The sequence below is a fragment of the Tursiops truncatus genome, chromosome 9, assembly GCF_011762595.2.
Source record: "Tursiops truncatus isolate mTurTru1 chromosome 9, mTurTru1.mat.Y, whole genome shotgun sequence".
Classification (NCBI taxonomy): domain Eukaryota; kingdom Metazoa; phylum Chordata; class Mammalia; order Artiodactyla; family Delphinidae; genus Tursiops; species Tursiops truncatus.
The window spans coordinates 73,635,977-73,656,524 of NC_047042.1; the positions used below are offsets into that span (position 1 = coordinate 73,635,977).

The window sequence follows — 20,548 nt, forward strand, 5'->3', positions numbered from 1 at the left end:
CGCCCATTCTTTACATAACCTGCTTCATTTCATTTCCATCATCCCCAGCACTCATGACCAGCATCTTTCCAGAGCCAGCATCTTTGTTTCTCTCAACCTCTCAGCAGTTACTTATGCCATGGACACGTCCTTCTTGTGATCCTTTCTTCTCTCCATAGGGTGATGCTCCTCCCACCTCGTTTTCCCGCTACCTCTCTGGTTCCTCCATAGTTCTCTGTGCTGGCCTCTCATCTTCTTGCAGAGCTCTAAACATCAGCTGTATTCCAGCCCTCCTCTATCTACACTTTCTCTAGCTGTTATCTAACTCCGTGCTTCAGAAATCATCTCTCAATGCATTGCACATTCATATCTCTAATTTAGACCACTCCCCTGCCCTCTAAATATATATCCAACTACTAACTTGACACCTCCCGGTGTTTATAAAACACAGTGATAGAATGTCTTCCAGTAGACTCGACATTCTAGGGCAAAAGCTCTTGTTTGGAATCTCCTCAAAATATGCTTGCAGTATCAAGAGACCATTAAAAGTGAACAAAACTTCTACCTACTAGTTTGTCTAGTTTTATATAGCAGTTTGGAAAAAAAATCATCTGAACATTGTCACCTTATGAACAGCATAGTGTAATAGGTTGTGAATAACCCCAGAAATTTTTAAAATAGTAAAATTATCAGAGTCCAACTTAATAATTCCCACTAGAAACCCCCATGTTAGGGGATTTCCAATTATTTCAACTGATATCACAGTGTTTTAAAAACTCTTACTTCTAATTCACTCTTCATTTTAACATGAATAGCATGTATGTCTCTCTATTCATCTCAGTTGTGTATCTCATACTGTTCTGTAGATGGGATGAAAAGAGAAGTGTTAATTCTTTTTAGCTCCATTCCTCACATACTATATGGATTATAGTTGTTATTGCTAAAGCTATTATCTTAAAATTTTTGTGTTCTTAATTAACAAAGCTGTGTACTTACTTATTTTATTTGGATTCACAAGATGCCTGCCATTTTTAGTACCATAAAGCTTCTCTGTCTCCTATTGTTAGCTACTTAAATATTATATATCTTAAATAGGCTGTGCATACCTAGATTTTTGCCTCCATGAATGAGTGAAAATTAAATAAATAAATAAGAGGTAGAAAGGATGAAAGGTGATGAGGTGATGTTTCAGACTCAGTGGTTATCAAGCCATCTGGTGACTAGTGAATTGCCCACACTCATAGTCTCAATGTTTGAATGAGGCAGTTGACAATTCATCTGTTTTCAGGACTGTCTACATCCTAGTGAGCGTAGCTAAAAGATCTGAGCATATGAATAGTATCTACTGCCTTAATTCACCAATTGCAGCAGCAGATAAGCCATCCCTGTTATAGAGTGTGTTCCTAATAACACAGGAGTAAAGGAAGCCGCCGGGATGAGCAGGGAAGACTGTGCCTCTGTACGGTTCACAGTTAGATTCCAGTTAATGAGTTTCCAGAAAGTTCTTGCAAGATTGATGTAATCTGAGAAGAGTTTTCTGTCAATAGAAACTCCCTCTGTTTCTCCTTTGTCCTTTTATTGACCGTGTTTATTTTGGGTTCCAGTAAAGATCAAGTGACTGATTGTATAATGACCAACAAGAAACCTGATGGGAGGAGAAGTGGGGAACCTGCCTTTTCTTCAATGCTCCTGATGCCTAATTCTATTTTGGTTAGAAATTTTTTAAGCTTCTGTTAGCTCTGACATTCTCTTGTGAACCTATGAAAGATTTCAAGTCTTGACTGGCATGTATACAGGCACTATTCCAGGTGCTCTCAGGAATCACACATATCTGCCACTGTCCCTGAATGCTCATGTCCAATGATTAGGTCATTATCCACTGCAGTTGTCAGAGCTGATAAAGAACTCTGAACCAGTGTGTTACTGGAACCAAGAAAGACAAAGAAAGCACCATTAAGATGTTCTTGGGTCTTGAATTAGTAGGAGAGGCTTACGAGAACCTGAAGGGATTGCGGGAGTGTGGAAAAGTTGGGAAAATTTGTTGAGCTTTGTGCCTGTCACTTTAACTTTCTGGGTTTAGAATTTTTCATTTGTACCAAGAAGGAATGGATTAGAACAGAGGTTCTCAACCTGACAGCGCATGTGGAAACTTTATAAAGAGAGAGATTACTCAGGGTCCTCTAAGATTAGTTAAAGCCGTCCTCTTCGTTGGGGGCGAGGTGACCAGGCATGATGTCTATCTTTTAAAAAGTGTTACAGATGATTCTGGTATGTCTAGACTTGTGAATCACTGGATTGGATGGTCTCTAAGATTCATTTTCACTCCAGTTTTCTGAGAGTCATGGCACGGAGTCAGCAAGCTCTGTCTATAAAGGGTTAGATAGTACTTTTTTCAGCCTTGTGAGCTATGTGGTCTCTATGGCACTTATTCAACTCAGCCTTTGTCGGGCAAAGCTAATGTAAACAATGGATGTGGCTGGATCTGGCCATTGGGCCATAGTTTTGCTGACCTCTGGTCTATGGGATAGAATTTACCTTGGAACTGACAGACCATCAGCAAATTATTTTTGTCCTGTATATCAACCAATGACACATATAAATCTGTATAAGACATATAAAGGATGGTGCTTAATGAGAGAGAACTTGGGGAAGTTGCACTATCTCAAAATTAAGATGCTTATAGAAAATCAAAACCTCGGGAAAATATTTTGATTTGTTGTTCTGGATTTTGTTTTTTAGTAAATCTTCTCTTCTTGAGATTTCCTTTGAAATATGTTTAATGGATACCACATAGACCCAGTTGCATTCACCAAGCACTTGCTGATGGCCTATCATGTGCTGTTAAAAAACAGTAACACCAGAAAGAGTTCAAGTTGGAGTAATAGATTCAATAAGTGATACCAGACCTTTTCAGATAGGTAAATTTGAGAGTCTTCCTTTGCCTATTGGCACTTAGTACCTTGATTATTGAAACTCTTAATTATTAAAATAGGCACAACATATTTGATACCTCTACGTTTATTTAGGATATGTCTTTTGTCATTAGTTGTAATGTGTTTTCTTTCTCTTTCTCACTTCTTACAGTCAGAAAAAGTGACATTGACTTGCCATGTGATTTGCCACAAGTTAAATAGCAAGCTATAATAATTTCCAAAGGGTTAGAATTTATAGTATACTATAAGTAACTCACTCATGCTGTTAATAATTTATAACAATACAGTTCTGATTGACTTTTTAAGTGCTCTAGGAGCATAAGTAATGGGCGCAGAAAGATAGACCAGAGTTTCAAGAATATGTTTTGGGCAGAGTCTGTTTCCATAATAACCATTATCTCTTTTTTTTTTTTTTTTTACATCTTTATTAGAGTATAATTGCTTTACAATGGTGAGTTAGTTTCTGCTTTATAACAAAGTGAATCAGTTATACATATACATGTGTTCCCATATCTCTTCCCTCTTGCGTCTCCCTCCCTCCCACCCTCCCTATCCCACCCCTCCAGGTGGTCACTACTCAACCATTATCTCTTAAATCTATATGCATGGCTTAAAGATTATGCCAATGACTCTAACGTGGTCTTGGGTCTCAGGTCTCTAGTTAGCTGATTCTGAAAAGCATTTAGTTTGGGTCTACCAGGAAGAATCTATGATTTAAAACACTTTAATCCTCCCTTTCATGTACTTCACATCTTGAAAATCTCTCTTGCAAAATGTGTGTTATTTCACATGTCACTCTTCTAGATGATTCTCTTCACATTTATTTCTTATAATCTTCTTATAACAACCAGTTATGAAAACTCTTTACAGTGTTGCCAGCCAGATCTCAGGCTTATGAAATATATTTTCTATCATCATGGCTTTTGGGGTATTACAGCATGTAGTTTAGGTGTTAATGCACAGTTTTGATGTACTGGTTTCCAAATAACCAAAAGGATGAAAGGAAAAAGAGCAATATTTTATGAGGGAGAGGAGTCTGGCTTCCTGACTTGCCCTAGAATAGATCTTTAAGCCTCTTTGTTAACGAAAGGTGGAAAGGAAAATCAGGAATCATTTTCTTTTTCACTAAATATATCTGTTATAAAGTTGAGATGAGGCTGTGGAGCTGTCTTTTCCCAAAAGACTCTGGTCTCCTGATGCTTAGATTAGTAATTTAGACCAACGGTCCCCAACCTTTTTGGCACCAGGGACCGGTTTCGTGGAAGACAATTTTTCCACGGACGGGGGGTTGGGGGGTTGGTTCAGGCGGTAACGCGAGCGATGGGGAGCGGTGGGGAGCGGCAAATGAGGCTTTGCTCGCTGCCCAACCGCTCACCTGCTGTTGTGCGGCCCTGTTCCTAACGGGCTGCGGACCTGTAGAGGTCCGCAGACTGGGGGTTGGGGACCTCTGATTTAGATGCTATCATAAAGATAATGAGATTCAGTTTTAAAGATTGACTCAGGAGAATTTTTTGAGCATAGTAAATTTAAATAATCAAGCCAAAAATTTGAAGCAGATGCTACTCAAGCAAAAATCCCACTTCATTTTAGTTAAACTCCAATTTTATAGAAGTCTGTGCAAATTATATCAAGTTTTCCTCTTCATGTGAGGAAAGGTTTGATGTTTCAGTGCCTGAGTCTCATTTTGGCTTCATCATTTACTTCTTAATATCTAAGACACATTCTTCCACCTAAGCTGGTAATGGCTACGTTGAGACTTTGCTGTCAGTGGGCTAGACAGAGCTTCTCCCTCATTCCTCTTCGGGAAACACGTTTCTATGCACAGAAGCAGCAGCTTAAGGTTAAGGAGTTTGCCGACTCCGTCTACAGAACTCTGAAAATTGCCAACTCTGAATTTCCATCCAGCTCCATCTACATAGCTGGACAATGGCGTAGCAGTTTTTACATATCACCTGAAAATGTTTAGACATTCCAAATTAGAGACAGGATTAAGTTAGTTTAAAAAGCTCAATGAAGACAAATATATGAGACTAAAAATAGTTTGGTATGTTACAACTTCCTTCTAATCCAGATAGCAGTGTATATTTTCAAGCTGAGAGGCCGAGGCTACAACTGCAGCCTGGATTTCCTGCTAAGGTCCTCACAGCACTGTCATTCTCCCTGCTCAGAAACTGCTTTCTGCATATGAGGTAGAACAATGCATTAATTCATTATGAACAAAGATTTATTAAGGGACTGCATGATGGTAAACACTAGATGGGGAAGATACAACAAACAATGCTTGAATAAGTTTACTGTAATAGCCACAGTGGATTTAACTGAAGCCCATAAGATGTAAGCTTCACGTTCTCCCACTTGCACGGAACCCTTTGAAGGCCCTATACTTAATTTTTTATGCAGAATTTTAATTCTTTTTCTTTCTTCTCTCTTTTTGAATATTGTTCCCTGTAAATCCTTGTTGTTATACAGTAAATCCTTGTTGCTTATCTATTTTATTTATAGTAGTGTGCATCTGTCAATCCCATACTCCTAATTTATTCCCCCTTAGTAACCATAAGTTTGTTTTCTGTATCTGTGAGTCTGTTTCTGTTTTGTAGGTAGATTCATTAGTATTATTTTTTAGATTTCACATATAAGTGATATCATATAATATTTATCTTTCTCTGTCTGACTTGCTTCACTTAGTATGATATTCTCTAGACCCATCAATGTTGCTGCAAATGGCAATATTTCGTCCTTTTTATGGCTAAGATTTCATTGTATATATATTCTTTTTCTTAAGAAGAGTCCCCTAAATTACTGAAGTTTCAGGTTCCACCAAACCTGGATCCATCCCTGACTGCAGGTATGAATCTTTGTCTGTGAAATCAAGTGTACGAGAAATATGACTTGTGCTATAGTCAAATTTATTTTCTATTTGAACATGCCTTCCGCCGAGTGGAAGAAACAACCTCAGCAAATACAGAGATCTTCCTAGAAGTGAAACTATAATAAATTGTGAGTGGAGTTTACAGGATACCAAGACCCTGAAGGAGGGGGCGTCTGGCCCTAGGTTGTCCCTTGTTGTGCTTGCTGTCTCCGAGACTATCTCTGACCTAGAAGTGTACAGTCCAGGTCTATGGGGTCTTTGTCCTTCTGGTCCTGATTCTGAGCTCTCCCTAGGTGAGCTCTCTCTCTCTCTCTCTCAGCTGCTTCCATGTCTCTGAGGAATGGAAGACCCTGAGGGATCAAAGCATTGGGATTCTTTGGCTTCCCTTCAGCACCATTCTGGAAATACAAGAAAGTCTGAAGCGATGTCAAGTTATCTATGTCTAGACATGCCAAGCATCCGTGTCCACTCTATTGCTCCTGTGCCATGCCGGGCACTGGAAGCTTCTCTGAGGCCCTCCTCATTCCTGGCTCCACCTTAGAAATGAGGCATAGGCTTCCTATGTTCTAAAATCCCTCAAATCTACTTGAGGAGAGAACCAGAGTTCAGTTGCAAGGGAGTGCTTCTTCTAAGAGGAACTGGTGTCTCAGCCCATTCATGAGTTGGATTGTGCAGTGAGGAGAGAAGCTATTTCTCATCCATCAGAATTTCATCCATGACTACTGTTTTTTACATAAACACTGTGCTTTGTGTCCTTCAGGTTTTGGTTTTTGAAACTTAAAAGGCAATATTCATGTGGCTCAAAATTTTCAAACTGTTAATCTCTGACTACAAAGGCAAATTTTTGCAACTTGCAAGACTAGAAATGATTTTCTGTGCTCTGGTTCTGATGTAGCTTCTCCTTTGAGAGGCAGTGAAAGTAGAATGTGCAAATTGGAGAGCCTGCGAGGTACAAGGAATTAGTTAGCAATTCATAACATTATCTGGCCACATCATCTATTCAGTAGTGGCATTTCAGTGGCTGATAAACTGACCATAATGCAGGTGTCTGCCCTAGCCACCTTTTCTTCCCATCAGAAAATATTCTAACCCATTGAGTTGAGTGAATGTTCATGTGCTGTGGATGAGTGCCCATTGTTAAGGTGAACTAGTTCTTGGTCAGGGATATTCGACCATGCTGTGGGTAACTATAATAGCCTGTCTTGGGGTCACTTTATGCAATTAGACTATATGAAAGGTGACAAGTTGAAAATTGTTTTCTAAATTTGGTAGGTACATTCCATCTATCATAGCTGACATTAGAAGTTCTGCATTCAAAAAACAAGCAAACAAAGAAGTTCTGGATTCACCCTTGCTAATGGAGAATGTAATTTGCTGTACTCAAACACAAATCCTTACACAGAAAGCTTATCCACTACATTTTAGTGCTACCAAAATAGTAGTTTTGAATGTCTTTTTCTAATAACACCACATATAATTTTGAGTAGTTTAGATAGCAATATTTAAATGTTCTTTTTGATTGCTTGGAAGTATGAAAATATGATAGATTTTTGTTATACAGTACCTTTCTTGACATACTAAAGCACCTAACCAAAGACTAGTTCAGAATTCTTCACAGCATTGACATGCAGCAATGTCAACAGTTTACTTTAATTCAAAATTAATAAAAAATAACTGAATCAGGATTTAACAAACCCTGAAAATCACCCATAATTTGGAATTTAAAATACTATGTCAGAGGACTAGTTATAATATGCCTTTCATTTCCTCTAGAGTTAGTTATGATGGATGTGGGCTTTGGATACTTTTCACTTCCATTTACAGTGGGTTTGGCTTAAAAGGATTCCCTTTTTGAATTTTGAATAATTATTGAAGATACTTCAAAGATAGTCTCAAGATGAAGGAAATTGAAGCACACAATTACTAGACAGAAGAAAGCTCTTTATAAACAGCAGACTTGATCAGTGCATGTGAAAACAGGCAACGCTATTAGATTTGCTAAGGTGGAACTTTTAATGTTCAGTTAAGGATCAATGTCTAAACTTCTCAGATTCATCTACCAGTCATTCATACTAAAGGTGAAGAATTCTTCCCATTTCACCTTTTGATAATGAAAAATAGAAATAATAGAGACATATGCCCAAAGGCATTTCTTCCCACCATTTTTTTGCAAAAAGAATCATTTCTAATAATCTAAACCTTAACTATAAATACAATGATAAGAAATTAACATTGTAAAGGAGAAGGTTAAAATCTTGACTGGGTAAAGCCAGAATCAACAATTACTTTTAAGACAAAAAAATTTCTGTCTAGTAAGCTGTTAACACCTGTGAAGGACTAAGCCATAGAATCAAGGATGATATCTTTTAAAAATAGAAATTGAGGGCTTCCCTGGTGGCGCCGTGGTTGAGAGTACGCCTGCTGATGCAGGGGACACGGGTTTGTGCCTCGGTCCGGGAAGATCCCACATGCCGCGGAGCGGCTGGGCCTGTGAGCCATGGCCGCTGAGCCTGTGTGTCCAGAGCCTGTGCTCCACAATGGGAGAGGCCACAACAGTGAGAGGCCCGTGTACCGCAAAAAAAAAAAAAAAAAGAAATTGAGTGAATTCAAAGTCTCCAACTCTTTCTTCTTATTCATTTATTTATTTATATATTTAATCATTCACATATTTATCCCTTTATTCACTTAAATTTTTTCAAATATTTATTGGATGCTTATTATATGCCAGGCTATTTTAAAAATCAAATTCCAATAAATTATAGTTGTTCAGAGAAATATGTTCTTGTTAAAGAATTTAAGCACCTTTGAAAAATAGTTGAATTTCTTAATGCCATTTGCAGCAACATGGATGCAACTAGAGATTATCATACTAAGTGAAGTAAGTCAGAAGGAGAAAGACAAATACTATATGATATCACTTATATGTAGAATCTAAAATATGACACAAATGAACTTATTTACAAAACAGAAACAGACTCACAGACATAGAGAATGGACTTGTGGTTGCCAAGGAGGGTAGGCAGTGCAGGGGTGGGGGATGGATTGGGAGTTTGAGGTTAGCAGATGCAAGCCATTATATATAGAATGGATAAACAACAAGGTCCTACTGTTGCAAGGGAACTATATTCAATATCCTGTGATAAACCATAAGGGAAAAGAATATGAAAAAGAATTTATATACATATGCATAACTGAATCACTTTGCTGTATATCAGAAACTAACACAACATTGTAAATCAACTATACTTCAATAAAATACATTTTAAAAAATAATTTTAAAAATGGTTGAATTTTAAATACAGCTCTTATACACAGTCACATTTTGCTCAGCAATGGAAATTGATCTTTAAGTAATTCAGATTAAAAATGTAATATTTAACTACAGATATATGCCAGTGACTTAAATTTGTTTGAAGATTATTGTGGTTATTCAAAATTTACTAAGCCTCAAGAGTCCACTTACCACCCAGCTGACATAGAATTGTTGATAGTTATTAATGTACTGTGAGAGTAAGGCAAGACTCTTATGTAGTGGTTTAGAGGTGTGAAACATTTTATTATAATATACCAGTTGTAAAACATTGTGTAGTACTACTCATGGTAGAAAAAAGTTTTCCCCTTGACATCATCTATTCCCTTGAGTAGAGTTTGGCTATTTATGTGTGACTTGCATAACTGAGAATTTACTGATCACAAAAACAAGCAGTTTTATACAGAGCACATTTATAGAAATCCTAGTTAATTCTCTTGGTTAAGCTTTTAATTACATCCAGTTATTTCCTGTTAGTTCATTGAAAAACCTAACAAATAACCAAGTGACGACTAGCTAGCATCCCATCTTAAAAGTTATTTTTTAGCAAACACCAAACTAATTACGACATTGTCTGCAGCTCTTAAAGAAAAATTAAAAATTATTTTTATTTCAGATGCGATCTGTGAGCCGAGTCTTTAAGTTTATTGATATGCCAGCAGAAGATGGTAAACCTAACAAGTCACTGAAACCATCCAAGGATGGCCAGCTCTCAAAAGTTATGATTATCGAGAATCATCATGTGAAGAAAGATGACATCTGGCCCTCAGGGGGCCGAATGACCGTGAAAGACCTCACAGTGAAGTATATAGACGGTGGGAATGCCATATTAGAGAACATTTCCTTCTCAATAAGTCCTGGCCAGAGGGTGAGATTTAAACATTGCTTCCTTTGTTAAACCTGTGTTCAGTAAGTGAATTTCAGTAGCCTAAAGCAATGTGTTAGTAGAATCCATTTGTAACACTGTTATTGTAGACTAGGACCAATATTGAACACAAATATTTTCAAGTTATTATATGAAGTCATTGTTTCATGTGAAATATACTTTGCAAAGTCCTGAGTCTATATAATGGAACCATTTTATTTTATTTTTGTATTAATTTTTATTGGAGTATAGTTACTTTACGATGTTATGTTAGTTTCTGCTGTACATCAGAGTGAATCAGTTATATATATACATATATGCACTCTTTTTTAGATTCCATTCCTATTTAGGTCACCACAGAGCACTGAGTAGCGCTCCCTGTGCTATACAGTAGGTGCTCATTAGTTATCTATTTTATACATAGTAGTGTATATATGTCAGTCCTAATCCCCCAATTCATCCCACTCACCTCTTTCCCCCTTGGTAAACATGAGTTTGTTTCCACATCTGTAATTCTATTTCTGCTTTGCAAGTAAGTTCATCTGTACCATTTTTCTAGGTTCCACATATAAGCAATATTATATGATATTTGTCTTTCTCTTTCTGACTTACTTCACTCTGTATGACAATCTCTGGGTCCATCCATGTTGCTGGAAATGATATTATTTCGTTCTTTTTTATGGCTGAGTAATATTCCATTATATATATATTATATATATATATATGCCACATCTTCTTTATCCATTCCTCTGTCAATGGACATTTAGGTTGCTTATACAAACAGCTCATGCAGCTCAATATCAAAAAACAAACAACCCAATCAAAAAATGGGTAGAAGATCTAAATAGACATTTCTCCAAAGAAGACATACACATGGCCAAAAAACACATGAAAAGATGCTCAACATCACTAATTATTAGAGAAATGCAAATCAGAACTACAGTGAGATATCACCTCACACTGGTCAGAGTGACCATCATCAAAAAGTCTACAAATAATAAATGCTGGAGAGGGTGTGGAGAAAAGGGAACCCTCTTGCACTGTTGGTGGGAATGTAAATTGATACAGCCACTATGGAGAACAGTATGGAGTTTCCTTAAAAAACTAAAAATGGAGCTACCATATGATCCAGCAATCCCACTCCTGGGCATATAATGGGATCTTTTTTTTAAAAAAAATTAATTTATTTGACTTATTTATTTTTGGCTGAGTTGGGTCTTTGTTGCTGTGCACATGCTTTCTCTAGTTGTGGTGAGCAGGGGCTACTCTTCGTTGCGGTGCGCAGGCTTCTCATTGCAGTGGCTTCTCTTGTTGCAGAGCACGGGATCTAGGTGCGTGGGCTTCAGTGGTTGCGGTATGCAGGCTCAATAGTTGTGGCTCACGGGCTCTAGAGCACAGGCTCTGTAGTTGTGGCGCACAGGCTTAGTTGCTCTGTGGCATGTGGGATCTTCCTGGACCAGGAATCGATCTGCATTGGCAGGCGGATTCTCAACCACTGCGCCACCAGGGAAGCCCCGGGACCATTTTAAATGTGATTCTACTTGCAGAATATCTAATTGATTGCTACCTTACCAACTAAAGAAGCTGTTAAATAAACCAAAATTATAACATGTTTTAGATTTTGCATCTTGAAACTATCTTCCATTTCAGGTGAGGGAAATATTTTGTTGCTGACTCCATCTAAAGTTTTCTTAAATTTTATGTAATTGACACTCTTTCAAACAAGTGGTACTTTTTTTCTTAGCTTTTTCCAATTTTCTTGTTTAGTTGGAGTTTTCATCAAGGTATGGATTGTTAAATTTTTTTCCCAATAATGTGCTAAGTTATAATTATTTATGAAGCAATAATTTTTTATTATTTAATAAGCAAAAATAACCTTGTACTATTTTGAAGTGTTTTTTATGGATCCCAGCGCTGGGCTGAATTCACAGAAGTTACTCAAATATACGGATTCTGGAATTGATTCTTAGAGAAAGGGATGGTCATTCTCCCTACATTTTATGCTGTGTAAATGTGATTTTGCATTCTCTCCAGATTCCTTATTCTGGGCCACTCTATAAATCTAGCAGGAGTATTATATTGTTTTGATTGCTTTCTTTTCCATTTAAATTGAGGTAGAATACAATAGGGCCACTTCTTATGAAAACTGAATTTTATTTTATTTATTTTTAAAAATATTTATTGGGTTGCGCTGGTCTTAGTTGCAGCTCACCAGCTCCTTAGTTGTGGCATGCATTTGGGATCTAGTTCCCTGACCAAGGATCTAACCCGGCCCCCTGCATTGGGAGCGTGAAGTCTTAACCACTGCGCCACCAACGAATTCGCTGAAAACTGAATTTTAAAACTTCGTCTCTCTGTGGTTTAATCTCAAACAGAGATTTTTTTTTTTAACTGGGGAGATAATGGTCAGTAAGTTTCGTTAGGCCACCATCACTGTCACCAACACAGAAACAGACTGTTTTCACTTGCTTTTGCCCATGGGTTTAGGAATGTTTGATAATTGGATGTATTGGGCAAAGTTCTGATAAGAAAAATGTATAGAGTGAGCAAAAATTTTCTACATCTTATGCTAAATGGCTTGAAATTGCACACTGGAAATTTTGACTTACCTTTTAGTCTAGTTAGGAAAAATATATTCACATACTACTAAAATTAGCTCTCTATTATATTTATGCTCATCAAGAATGAGATTTTTTTTTCTGAGAGAAAAGTATAAATGGGCATAAATGGAAAGACTAGGTTTTAGACTGAATTTTCCCCTAATATTAGAATGAGGTTGTCTAAAGTTATGCTTTGGAACTAAGTAAAATTAATGGTTTGCCTTCATTCTTCCCTTCCATTGAGAAAAGCATAATTAATTACTCTTTCTTGCTTATACATCAGTGAATGCCATAGGCAGCTGAGGGTCACCAGGATGGATGCCAAAAGCGCTGTGAAGTTATAACAACAGCAACAGATAGGTTGATCCACAGGAGGAATAGATTTGGTAAATTATTTGCTTTCCCTCCTCCTGACATTCTCCCATCCATTTGCTTTTCCAATGCTCACTTGCCCACTAAATTAAATACAAACAAGTCCGAGTAAAGTGACAGAGTTTCAGAGTCCTTGTTTTTGTAGGTAGTTTCCTTGATGCGAGAGTAGTAATCAGAGATGCTGTAAAGTGAGGAAGAAGCAATATGCTCAGGCATTCCATCTTCTCTGAACCTTTATACAGGAAGCAGGTGATGTGTCTTTGCAAGACACTCCCTAGGTGCTTTGGGGGAATTGAAAATCACTCACATAAGGCTATAGATGTTTATAGAGTGCTTATCATGTCCTAAGCACTGTTTAAAGACCTTTATTTGCTATCACATTTGATCTTATTTTAACTCCAAAGGTAGATGTTATTACCCTTTTTGCGCATAGTGGAAGAAACTAACAATCAGTTAAGTGAGTGAAGTAGCAGGGATCTCAAACTCAGATCTGTCTGACCTCAAAGTCCTATTTTACCTGCTTCTCTTAAAAGAAGAAAAAGAAGGAGCAGAAGAAAGAAGACAGAAGACAGAAAGAGAGAGAGAGAGATCTGTCACAGAAAATGTCATTCTAAAAGGGGAAATGTGAAATCCAGTAACAGCTAAAGCAGAATTACTCTGAAGCTAACAAGGCTGAGGTTTCAAAGAACTTCACTTGCCTGAGCCCCTTTCAAGGCCCTGTACATAATTTTGTGTTTATAGTTTTGAAATCTTTATTCTTGAAAAGAGCTCCCCTCCCCCCCCCAAAAATTATACCCTTGAATAAGAGATATGTAGATAAAATGCTAAGGTAGTTCAGAAGAGGAAGCAGTTATTATCATTTGGCTAGGAGTTGGGCTATTCAGGGAAGGTTTTCCACAGGAAGTGGCATTTAGAATGAGGCTTCAAGACTTAAACTGTGATTTTAGAGGGAAAAACATGAGGCATGGAGCGTGTGTGGAAAACAATGACTGGTTCAGCCATTCGATGACTGGAGGATGCATAAAGGATGTAATTGGATCCAAGATTGGTGCAAGTTGGTGCAGATTATGGATCTTGAGAGCCAAAGCAATAAAGGGAGGTGATAACTCAGAAAATCCTAATTGATTCTGCTACCACATGGTCTTTGAGAGCAGTGGTTCTCAAAGTGTGGTTCCTGCACCAGCATCATCTGTGTCACTTGAAAACTTGCAAGAAATGCATATTTTTGAGCCTCACTGAGCCCTACTGCCCAAGGGGTGGGAACAGTGGTCTGTGTTTTATCACACCTTCCAGGTGGTGCTGATACATGCCCATCTACTTGTGAGAACCCATATTTAAGAGAGTCTTTAGGTGTAGAGGAGTGATGTAGAAGAGTGAGGGTAGAATTCCAACTGTAAAGGCTTAGGGAATGGGTGATTCCTAAATTGAGGGGTTATATAGAACACCAATGTTGGTGGTGGGAGAGAGAAAGCAAGAACATCTGTCTAAGAGGATGGGTATATAGAGGGATTTGCCTTTGTCCTGTAGGAGTAGTTGGGGTTTTTTTTTTGTTTGTTTGTTTTATTTTGTTTCTTGAGACAGGAGGAAAGGAGATAAGTGGAGTTAAAGAGAAGTGGAGTTAAAGAGAGTCATTGAGCAAAAAGCTGGAAAACTGAAGGTGTTCTTATTAGACTGCCTTAATATTTTAAGTCAACTTCCAAAATCATCGAAGTTGAGTAGTGTCAGTTCTCTGATTTTGTTCTTATCCTTCAATAATGTGTTGACTGTTCTTTTGCATCTCCATGTAAACTTTAGAATCAGTTTGCCATATACACAAAATAACTTGCTGGGATTTTGACTGGGATTGCACTGAATCTATAGATCAAGTTGAGAAGAACCAACATCTTGACAATATTGAGTCTTCCTATCCATGAACATGGAATATCTCTCCACTTGTTTAATTTTTCTTTGATTTACTTCATCACTTTTTGAAGTTTTTCTCATCCTGATCTTGTGTATATTTTCTTAGATTTATACCTAAGTATTTCATTTTGGGGAGTGCTAATGTAAATTGTATTTTGTTTTTAATTTAAAATTCCACTTGTTCATTGCTGGTATGTAGGAAAGCAGTTGACTTATGTATATTAACCTTGTATCCTGCAATCTTCCTGTGGTCACTTATTAGTTCCAGGAGTTTTAGTATTGATCCTTTTGTACTCTCTACATAGATGATAACGTCATCTGCGAACAAAAACAGTTTTATTTTGTTCTTCTCAATCTGTATGCCTTTTATTTCCTTTTCTTGTCTTGCATTAGCTAAGATTAGGATGCTGAAAGCAGTTGTAAGAGGGGGCATTCTTGCCTTGATGTTGATCTTAGTGGGAAAGCTTCACATTTTTCATCATTCAGTAATAATAGCTGTAGGGTTTTTGCAGAGGTTCTTTATCAAGTTGATGACATTTCCCTCTATTCCTACTTTGCTAAGAGTTTTTATCAGGCATTGATGGTGAATTTTGTCAAAGGTTTTTTCTGCATCTGTTGATATGGCCGTATTATTTTTCTTGCCCATTGATATGATGGATTGTATTAATTGATTTTCAAATGTTGAACCAACCCTGCATATCTGGGATAAATCCCACTTGGTCATGGGATTTACATTTACATTTATACATTGTTGGATTTCATTTGTTAATTTTTTAAAGCATTTTGCATCTATATTCATGAGAAATATTGATCTGTAATGTCTAGTTTTGGTATTATGGCAATGCTGGTTTCATAGAATGATTTAGGATGTATTCCTTTTGCTTCTGTCTTCTGAATGAGATTGTAGAAAATTGGTAGAAATTCTACTTTAGGTGATTTGTAGAATTCACCAGTGAATCTATCTGGGATTGGTGCTTTCCAATTTGGAAGGTTATTAATTATCAATTCAATTTCTTTAAAAAGTATATGCCTATTCAGATTGTCTATTTCTTCTTATGTGTTTTGGCAGATTGTATCTTTTAAGGAATTTGTTCATTTCATCTAAGTTATCAAACTCGTGGGCATAGAGTTGTTCATAGTATTTCTTCACTATTAATAATATGTATTAAGAGATGTAGTGACTTTCCCTCTTTCATTTCTTTAAAAAAATTTTTAATTGAAATATAGTTGACATACAATATTATGTAAGGTTCAGGTGTACTACATAGTGATTTGACATCTGCATACATTATGAAATGGTCACCACAATAAGTCTAGTAACCATTCATTCCCATACAAAGTTATTACAATATTAACCACATTCCTTATGCTAAATAAGGTAAATATTCTTTCATTTTTGATGTTAGTAATTTGTGTCATCTCCTTATTTTCTTAGTTAGCCTGGCTAGAAACTTATAAAATTTAATGATCTTTTCAGAGAACCAGTTTTTAGTTTCATTGATTTTCCCTACCAATTTCCTATTTTCAATTGGTTGATTCTACTGTAATTGTTATTTATTTATTTTTCTTCTGCCTAATTTGGATTTAATTTACTCTTCTTTTTCTGGTTTCCTGAGATGGAAGCTTAGATTATTGATTTTAGATATTTCTTCTTTTTTGTATTACATATTCTTTTCTATACAAGATATTTATATTATACTACAAATATATATTTTTTGTATGAGATATATTAGATATTTCTATATTAGATATTTCTTATTTTCTATAGCATTTAATATTATAAATTTCCCTCTGTACTGCTTTTGCTGCATACCACAAAATCTGATAAATTTCTTTTTTATTTTCATTTATTCGAAATCTTTTTTCCCTTGAGATTTCTTTTTTAACCTATGTGTTTTTTAATGTCCAAGTATTTGGGGATTTTCCAGCTGTCTTTCTGTTATTGATTTCTGGTTTAATTCCATCATGTTCTGAGAGCATACATTGTATGAGTTGCATTCTCTTGAATTCGTTAAATTGTGTTTTATGACCCATAATGTGATTTATCTTGGTGAATGTTCCCTGTGAGCTTGAGAATAATGTTATTTTGCTGTTGTTGGATAAAGTAGTCTATAGGTGTTAATTATATCCAATTGACTGATGATTGTGTAGAGTTCAACTATATCCTTACTGATTTTCTAACTTCTGTGTCTGTCCATTTTTGATAGAGGAATATTGAAGTCTCCAACTTAATAGTGGATTCATCTATTTCTCTTTGCAATTCTGTCAGTTTTTGCCTCATGTTATTTTGACACACTGTTAGGCATATACACATTAAAAATTATTATGTCTTTCTGGAGTATTGGCCCCTTTATCATTATATGGTACCCCTTATCTGATAATTTCTCTTGCTCTGATGTCTGCTCTGTGTAAAATTAGTTACTACAACTTTCTTTAATTAGTATTAACATGGTATATCTTTTTCTGTACTTTTAATCTATTTATATATGCCTTTACATTTAAAGTGGGTTTATTTCTTTAAAGTGAAATTAGGGAAAGACAAATACCGTCTGGCTTCACTTATACATGAACTCTAAAAACAAAAAAATGAACAAATATAACAAAACAGAGAGCCATAGATACAGAGAACAAGTGGTTGCCAGAGGGGTGGGCACTGGGAGGATGAGAGAAATAGGTGAGAGAGATTAAAATTTTTTGTAGTTGCCCTAAAATTTGCAATAAATGTTTTCAACTAATCCAGGTTACCTTTAAACAACACTATAGTGCCTCACAGGTCTTGGAAGTATGTTATTATAACAAAATACAGTTGACCACTGAACAGAGTAGAGGTAGGGGGTGCCCACCCTCTGCACAGTTGAAAATATCTTCTCTGTTTATCCGGGATTGCTCTGTACACATGGTTCCTCTTTATCCGCAGTTCTGCATAATCTAATTCAACCAACTCTAGATATTATAGCACTGTAGTGTTTACTATTGAAAATAATCTGCATGTAAGTGGACTTGCACAGTTCAAACCTGTGTTGTTCAAGGGTCAACTGTATTCCCACTTCCTCCCTCTTTGTCCCTTGTATTGTTGCTGCCATTCATTTCACTTATACAGAAGCATATATATAAGTATACATAATTGAATTCATTGTTGCTATTATTATTTTGAACACACTACTACCTGTCAGATCAATTAAGAATAAGAAAAATAATATTTCTTATTTTACCTTCACTTATTCATTCTCTGATGCTCTTCCTTTCTTTACGTAGATCAGAATTTCTGGCTTAATTAATTTTCCTAAAGAACTTTTTAAAACACTTATTGCAAAGCTGATCTACTGGCATCAAATTCCCTTGATTTTTGTTTGAGAAACTCTTTATTTCTCCATTATCTTTTGAAGGATAATTTCACAAGGTACAGAATTCTAGCTTGGTGGTTCTTTTCTCTCAACACTTTAAATATTTCACTCCATTCTTTTTTTGCTTGCATGTTTTCTGAAGAATAGTTGAATTTAGTTCTTTTCTTTGTTCCTCTATAAGTAAGGTGGTTTTTTTCCCTCTGGCTTCTTTCAAGATTTTTTCTTTATCTCTGATTTTCTGTAGTTTGAATATAATATGCCTACATGTAGTTTTTTGGCATTTATCCTGCTTGGTGTTCTGAACTTCCTGGACCTGTGGTTTCCTTTTTGACATTAATTTGGGGAAGTTCTGAGTCATTATTGTTTCAAATATTTTTGTTCCTTTCTCTGTTTCTTCTCCTTCTGGTATTTCCATTGGCGGTATATTATACCTTTTGTAATTGTCCCACAGTTCTTGGATATTCTGTTTTTTAGTCTTTTTCTCTTTGCTTTTTGGTTTGGAGGTTTCTGTTGTCATAGCCTCAAGCTCACAGGTTTTTTTTCCTTAGCCATGTTCAGTCTGCTGTGCCCATCATAGCCATTCTTCATTCCTGTTAAAGTGTTGTTGTTGTTTTTTATCTCTTGCATTTCTTTTTTAATTTTATTAAAATTTCATTCTCTCTGCTTACACTATCTGTTCTTGCATGTTTTCTACTTTTTCCAGTAGAGCTCTTAGCATATTATTCATAGTTGTTTTGAATTCCTAGACTGATAATCCCAACATTTCTGGCATATCTGACTCTGGTTCTGATGCTTGCTCAATCTCTTCATACTGTGTTTTTTGCCTTTTAGCGTACATTGTAATTTTTTTTAAAGTTTTTTTTTTTTTTGATGTGGACCATTTTTAAAGTCTTTATTGAATTTGTTACAATATTGCTTCTGTTTTTTTGTTTTGGTTTTTTGGCCACGAAGCATATGGGATCTTAACTCCTTCACCAGGGATCGAACTTGTACCCCCTGCATTGGAAGGCGAAGTCTTAACCACTGGACCGCCAGGGAATTCCCTACCTTGTGATTTTTTTGTTGAAAGGTGGGCATGACATACTGGATAAAAGAAACTGATAATTAGGCCTTTAGTGGTGTAAGGTCTGGGGGAAAGGGAAGTGTTCTGTTGTCCTATAATTAAGTCTCAGTCTTTTATTGAGACTGTGCCCTTGAGCAGTGAACTTCACAAGTGCTTCTCAGATTTTTCTCCCCCTTAGGTGCAACAGTACACTTATGTGGGCTGGAGTTGAGTATTCTCCTTTCTTCAGTCAGTTAGGTTCTAATAAAAAACCCAGTAAGTTAGGTTCTGGTAAAATAGTTTCTCTTGAAGGAGGCCTTGTTAAGAAAAACAGAATGTTCTGTAATATTATGAAATTGTGGTTTCCCACATCTTCCTGCTGGATGTACCAGAGGGTATTTCTGTGTACTTTGAGCTTCTGGAGGTAATACTTACAAAAGTGTGGGGACCTCTGTGATTGAGCTTCTGGAGGTAATACTTACAAAAGTGTGGGGACCTCTCTATGAATGACCTCCCTGGGAGGTTTTTACTCTCAGACTTGACCACACTGAGCCTCCAGCAATTTGTTGGTTACAGTTTAGATTTCCCTACCCTCGCTCGAGTTGCTATGGAGGTTTCTGATCATGGGTTTCTGTTCCAGTAAGTTGTGATTCTGTCTGTCTCTCCACTTGTGGTGGCAGTGATTTGCCCTGTGACTTCATTTTCTGAAGGATCTAAGAAGAGTTTTGATTTTCAGTTTGCTCAGCTTTTCACTTGTTAATATAGAGTGATGACACCCAAATTCCTTATATGCTGGACCAGAAACTAGAAGTCTTGTTTTTCAATTTTTTTTGTCCCTTTGCCTGGCACATTGCCTAGCTTACTATATGTTAAATGCATGAATGAATGAATGGATTATACCTACTTCTAGGTCATATGATTGATTACAGTAGGAATTGATTCTTAAAATGTTATTCTGAGCAACTCTCTTAAGAATGTAATTTCTACTGCTTTGCCCTTAGAACCTTTAACAACATCTTACAAACTGTAACAAGATGCCCCCCCAAAAACTTCTTGCATAGTGATTAAGAAGTTGGCTCAAGTTTAGTATGGATCTTCCTTGACTTATGATGGGGTTATGTCCTATTAAACCCATCATAAGTTGAAAATATTAAGTCAAAAATGCATTTAATACACTTAATCTACTGAACATCATAGCTTAGCCTGGCCTACCTTAAACAAGCTCAGAACACTTACGTTAGCCTACAGTTGGGCAAAGTTATCTTACACAAAGCCTATTTTATAATAAAGTGTCAAATATCTCATGTACTTTATTTAATATTATACTGAGTG

The 20,548-nt window shown here is 36.4% G+C and overlaps 1 protein-coding gene across 3 annotated transcripts in view; it reads left to right on the forward strand.

The window, feature by feature from the left end:
- CFTR (CF transmembrane conductance regulator) overlaps positions 1 to 20,548 on the forward strand; it is a 196,237-nt gene that overhangs the window by 145,992 nt on the left and 29,697 nt on the right. For all 3 annotated transcript variants that reach the window (XM_019924883.3, XM_019924893.3, XM_019924896.3), the window contains one exon: positions 9,708 to 9,959. In XM_019924883.3, the coding sequence (XP_019780442.1) occupies positions 9,708 to 9,959 (252 nt within the window). The remainder of the gene's footprint in view (positions 1 to 9,707; positions 9,960 to 20,548) is intronic.